Source organism: Oncorhynchus masou, chromosome 21, assembly GCF_036934945.1.
Source record: "Oncorhynchus masou masou isolate Uvic2021 chromosome 21, UVic_Omas_1.1, whole genome shotgun sequence".
NCBI classification, from domain to species: Eukaryota; Metazoa; Chordata; class Actinopteri; order Salmoniformes; family Salmonidae; genus Oncorhynchus; species Oncorhynchus masou.
In genome coordinates this window covers 30,558,519-30,564,486 of record NC_088232.1, presented here as the reverse complement: position 1 = coordinate 30,564,486, position 5,968 = coordinate 30,558,519, and the positions used below count along the sequence as shown (strand labels likewise).

The following is a 5,968-nucleotide window of genomic DNA, read 5'->3' as shown; positions in this document are numbered from 1 at the left end:
TATTGGTTAGACAGGCCATATCCCGGTGTGCAATGGGTCAGCTTAATGTTAAAATAGCAGCCAACTGAAACAGTCGAGTGGAAACAAATCTGCCCAATTAGCTAATTCGCTTTCCAGACACCAACTTCTGTTCATCCACCCTGTTCTTTCGCCATGGCAACTTTCAGACACACTCCACGTATGCAGTTACCCATGACTGCATGTATCTGCACTGACCTGAGTTCAGAGGTGAGAGTTGAACTGTGTATTTTGTCTGCAGGATGTTGTTCTCTGGCAGAGGTTAAAAGATCCCTTGTCAGAAGACCTGAATTCACCTCCGGGATATGAAGTGAAGAAAGCTGAATTCTCTCACACACAAATTGGATTTCAAGGCACCAGCCATGTAACACCTGGATAAATTAATGATTTAATAAATTAGTCAATTGTAGTGATCCTCGCTGCTTTAAGTTTCCAAAACACTACAAATCTGATGTAATGTACTGATGAAATAACCCTCAATAACCCTCACCACCTTGTATAATTTGCAGTGGTGGGAAAAGTACCCAATTTTCATACTTGAATGAAAGTAAATAAACATTTAATAGAAAAAGACTGAAGTAAAAGTCACCTAGTAAAATCCTACTTGAGTAAAAGTCAAAAGTATTTGGCTTTAAATAAGTATCAAGTGTAAATAATTTCAAATTCCTTATATTAATCTGACTGCATGATTATCTTGTTTTTTTATTTACAGGTAGCCAGGGGCACATTCCAACTCAGACAGAAATTTACAAACAAAGCGTGTGTTTAGTGAGTCTGCCAGGTCAGATGCAGTAGGGATGACCAGGGATTCTCTTTAAGTATGTGAATTAGACCATTTTCCGGTCCTGCTAAGCATTCAAAATGTAATGAGTACTTTGGTTTCAGGGAAAATGTAGAGTAAAAAGTACTTTTTCTTTAGGAATGTAGTGGAGTTGTCCGATTTAAATAGTAAAGTACAGATACTTCACAGTACCAAGTAGTTTTTGGGAGTGTTTTTACTTAAGTACCACTGATCATTTGAAGCCTCATTAAATCATGTTTCTTTCCAATATTACTGATGTTGCAGTTTGACTAGCCTTGCACAGCCATCCTTCCCAATCTTGTCTCACTGAACCATGAGCTTCTTAGGGTTTGACTAAACCTGCTGTATTGGAGAAATCACTAAGCTAGGAGACAGAACTCCCGAGTGGCGCAGCATGGGTAGGCCATCATTGTAAATAAGAATGTGTTCATAACTGACTTGCCTAGTAACATTTTTTTTTTTTTTTTAAACGAATGGCAATACAAATATCAATAGTCAATCTTATAATCAACAGCTGGTGACTTCAGTAGACCAGCAGATGTCACTAACACACAGCTTTGTCACAGTAAACCTTCTTGGTACAATTGGTGGCAATGTTGAAAACGTCCCCATCGCATACACGTTTAAAATTCCCGCCACACACACACACACACTCTTGCCGAATCCTGATCTTCTTTACAGACCATACTAGCAATCTAAACAAGGAGTTGATAAATACGGCAGTAGAGCAGGTTTATCGTTTAATCACATTCATCAGATACAAAACGTTCCCATGGCAATACTGAGATTAAAAATACACACTCAGAGTTCATTTCGGAGTCTTTCCAAACACACGTGGGTGTGTGTTCAACTTGAGTACTCAGGCGCAACAATGGTTGTGGAGTGTATTAAGTTGCAACCGTTACTTGGCGCTTGCTGAGTTGCCATGGTTACTTGGTGCTGTTGAGCACAGCGACAGTCTTCATGCCATAGTGATAGTAGCTGTAGCCTGACACAGTCGTCGTTACCGCTGTAATATACCTGCACATAAACTCAGTATTACCAACACATGCAGAAGAAAAACAATGAACCATTTAGAGTTTCAGAGTGCAGTGTGCCAAAACAGACTGCCTGTGGTGTGTGTCTTACCATAGGGCTTGCAGGAGCGGACTGTCTGTGTAGTGAAAGACAGGTGAGGCCAACGATGCTGCTACTAGGAAGAGCTGGATCGCTGTGTTCACCTGCACGCAAGCATACAACCCACACACACACACACGATTAACCAACTAGACAAACGACTGAGGACTGTTGCATGACTTTTTTTGCATGGGTATTTAGATATATGCCTGTGTGTGTGTGTATGTGTATATATATATATATATATTTAAGGTACAGAAACTTACCTTGCTGAGGGTGGTGGGTTTGAGCTGCGCTGTTGTGTAGCAGGGGTTAAAAAACTTACTGAGAGTCACCTGGAATGAGAGAGAAGAGAGCAAGAGGAGGGAGCGGAAGATAATTATTATGTAATCTAAAAAGAGCAACGCCAAAGATCTAGATGCAACAAAGTTCTGGATCCACTGCCGTTCATCTCCTCATTCCTGTATCCTACTGATGGGCAAGTGTCCGTGACAGCCCTGAACCAGCCCGCTGTGTGTGTGAGTGTGAGAGACTTACAGGAGGTGGGACAGTCTTGTATCTGACGTAGAAAACAGCCGCTATCAGACCAACGTCTCTGGCTATCACCAACGCCGTCAGAGGTGCTGGAAGACCACAAATTAAACAACTAATTCATTTTTGCTTTCAAATGTGCCTTCTACATCTATGAGGATTGTGTTGACATTGTTTGGGATTATTAGCACTGTAAACAGAAAGATTTAATTGAATTTCGCAGCAAGGAAGGACTGCATTTCAACACACACCTGGGATGAGCTGTGCGTAGGTGAGACTGATGTAGAGAACGCTGATGAGGATTTTATCAGCCAATGGGTCGAGTGCGCTGCCCAGCGCAGACTTCTGACTGGGCCAGTTACGGGCTATATAACCATCCAGCTACAAAGACAACACACAGGGTTAACAGTGTATGTGTGTATGGTGGCGTATTATTATTTTTATTTATTTTTTAAATCAAAGTACACTATATAAAACACAAAAGTATGTGGACACCCCTTCAAATTAGTGGATCCAACCATTTCAGCCACACCCGTTGCTGACAAGTGTATAAAATCAAGAACAACCATGCATTCTCTATTGACAAAAATTGGCGTTATTATGGCCTTACTGAAGAGTTCAGTGACTTTCAACGTGGCACAGTCATAGGATGCCACCTTATCAACAAATCAGTTTGTCAAATTTCTGCACTGCTAGAGCTGCCCAGTAAGTTCTGCTATTGTGAAGTGGAAATATCTAGGAGCAGCAACGGCTCATCAACAAAGTGGTAGGCCACACAAGCAATGTCAGCACAATAACTGTTCTTTGGGAGCTTCATGAAATGGGTTTCCATTACCGAGCAGCCGCACACAAGCCTAAGATCACCATGCCAATACCAAGAGTCGGCTGGAGTGGTGTAAAGCTCGCCGCCATTGGAGCAGTGGAAATGCGTTCTCAGGAGTGATGAATCATCTTGCAGTCCGACGGACAAATCTGGGTTCGGCAGATGCCAAGAAAAGGCTACCTGCCTCAATGCATAGTGCTAACTGTAAAGTTTGGTGGAGGAGGAATAATGGTCTGGGTCTGTTTTTCATGGTTCGTGCTACGCCCTTTAGTTCTAGTGAAGGGAAATCTTAACACTACAGCATACAATGACATTCTGGACGATTCTGTACTTCCAACTTTGCGGCAACAGTTTTCCCGTTTCAGCATGACAATGCCCTCATGCACAAAGTGAGATCCATACAGAAATGGTTTGTCGAGATCAGTGTGGAAGACCTTGACTGGCCTGCAAAGAGCCCTGAGCTCAACCCCATTGAACACCTTCAGGATGAATTGGAACGCTGACTGTGAGCCAGGCCTAATCGCCCAACATCAGTGCCTGACCTCACTAATGCACTTGTGGCTGAATGGAAGCAAGTACCCGCAGCAATATTCCAACATCTAGTGAAATGCCTTATTGCAACAAAGGGAGACCAACTTCATATTGATGCCCATGATTTTGGAATTAGATGTTCAACGAGCAATGTCCACATATTTTTGGTCATAGAGTGTATTTCAAGCGGTGTGTGTAGGCAGGTGTGTGTACCACGTCAGTAAATCCAGCCAAAGCAAACAGCCCAAGGGAGAGGTGAAAATGTTGCTCAGTTATCAGGATTCCCAGGACTGGAGCCAGTGCGATGCGACACACACACAGAAGGTTGGGGATAGTCCATGGGTTCTCATACTGAAACACACATAGAAAGTTGTTTTTTTTAAACACTGGTTGAGCAATATTTAGTGCAGGACTGTGCATTCTTCATATGACTAGTGTGTGGTTCTTTGTATTTAAAACATGTCGTGACAGCAAGGGAAACCAGCTCTAAAAGTAGACTCAGCATTATGGCATAATTGAACCTACAATGGGGCAACTTCCTGCACACAGACATCAACAATGAATCAGCCAAGACTACCACTTGTCTTACCACACACACCGACCTACACCACCTACCAGTTCTTTAAATTTGAACAGTCCTTGACCAAGATCAGATGGTCTATCAGCTGGCTGGGTGGTTTCCTTCAGGTCCACTCCAGGTGAGCAGTCGGCTGGGGTCTCACGGGGTTTTCCACTACAGAGACCTCTCCAGCCTGGAAACGCACCAGAACTCACTGGGAACAACCTCAACCCCAGGAGAACATGAGAGTTAGACGAGGAGGGATCCGTAGGGTAAAACCTAAAGCGGTCGTCGTTACCCTGCGTCCTCTCGTGACCTCTGCGGCGACAAGATTGGGAGACGCTTTCCGTGGAATCCTTTAGCTCTTGACCGCTAACCTCTGGGGTCGTTGGGCTGGGGATGTGCGTGTCCTGCGGGGTGTGTGTGTGATATTGTGTGTAGCTAGACCACTGGGTGACAGAGGACACTCTGTTTTTAAGTCTCTGCAGCAACTTCAGTTCTACCCTCACACACACACCTGTCTGCTGCTGCCGCCATGACGCAGGAACTGCCCAACACACACTTCTCGCACACACCGCCAAGTTATTTTTAGAAACCGACAAGAACATCGCGAACAAGACGCGACTTACAAACTAACCTCATTTACAACGCTTTACACACACAACTGTTTTTACACCTCCCCGCTGGTTCATATTTGTCCTGTTTCCTTAGTATCAACCAGCAGCTCTAGCCGATCAAGCCAACGTGTTCCATGTTTGCTGCCGTATTCAGCGACAGTTTTACGACGTCGTGGTATTGGTGGATATCACCAGAGATAGATACAAGCATCTCTGATGCCACTAAACAAATTTCCCAAAACCCTGATTTGAAAAGTTAGCTAGTTTCGATCATTTGGGTAATTATAATCCGATAATGCAGGATGTCACCATTTTGGTCGTTCAGAGGTCATAATCTTACCACGACCTGCATCATTTTCTCTCAAATGTAAAGGTTATTTATTTCACGCCTGCGCACTCAGACACATCCTTGAACCAGTCACTTGCGCCACAGCTGAACAAACAGCGCCTAGCAGTGGACTCTATACGCAGCTGCAAAGGAGTCTGCAAAACCTTGTTGTTCCTAATATTTTCAACGTTTACTTTATTTGATCAAAATGTTCATAATATTTCTAGCTTATTTATTTTATCACATTCGTCCCCAGAGTAATTAAATTATAAGATTTGCATAATAGTCAAAATACATTAACATTGGTCAGGAATTCATATTCAAACAGATTCATTATTAATGTATTAAACCGTTATATATTAATATACACTACCAGTCAAAAGTTTGGACACACCTACTCAAGGTGAAAGTCAGTCAATCTGGAATATTTCAAGAACTTCGAAAGTTTCAAGTGCAGTCGCAAAAAAAACATCAAGCGCTATGATGAAACTGGCTCTCATGAGGACTGTCACAGGAAAGTAAGACCTAGTTACCTGCAAGGGATAAGTTCATTGGAGTTACAAGCCTCAGAAATTGCAGCCCAAATAAATGCTTCACAGAGTTCAAGTAACAGACACATCAACATCAACTGTTCAGAGACTGT

At 42.9% G+C, this 5,968-nt stretch overlaps 1 protein-coding gene across 1 annotated transcript; it reads right to left on the bottom strand.

Moving 5' to 3' along the window:
• Positions 1 to 1,543: 1,543 nt before the first annotated feature.
• crls1 (cardiolipin synthase 1) lies at positions 1,544 to 5,407 on the bottom strand. Its single transcript, XM_064928056.1, has 7 exons — positions 4,437 to 5,407; positions 4,035 to 4,172; positions 2,719 to 2,848; positions 2,474 to 2,559; positions 2,203 to 2,271; positions 1,949 to 2,040; positions 1,544 to 1,840 (listed from the first exon to the last, which is right to left on the bottom strand). The coding sequence occupies exons 1-7, from the start codon at positions 4,986 to 4,988 to the stop codon at positions 1,750 to 1,752; spliced, it is 1,158 nt and encodes a 385-aa protein (XP_064784128.1). The 5' UTR covers positions 4,989 to 5,407; the 3' UTR covers positions 1,544 to 1,749.
• Between the last annotated feature and the right edge of the window lie 561 nt (positions 5,408 to 5,968).

Bases quoted from the DNA above. Each gene is read 5' to 3' on its own strand.
- crls1 (XM_064928056.1), bottom strand. From the start codon at position 4,988: ATGTTCTTGTCGGTTTCTAAAAATAACTTGGCGGTGTGTGCGAGAAGT. The intron at 4,173-4,436 runs GTAGGTGGTGTA...TGTGTGTTTCAG, and splicing joins TGTTCAAATTTAAAGAACTG to TATGAGAACCCATGGACTAT. The intron at 2,041-2,202 runs GTAAGTTTCTGT...GCTTGCGTGCAG, and splicing joins AACCCACCACCCTCAGCAAG to GTGAACACAGCGATCCAGCT.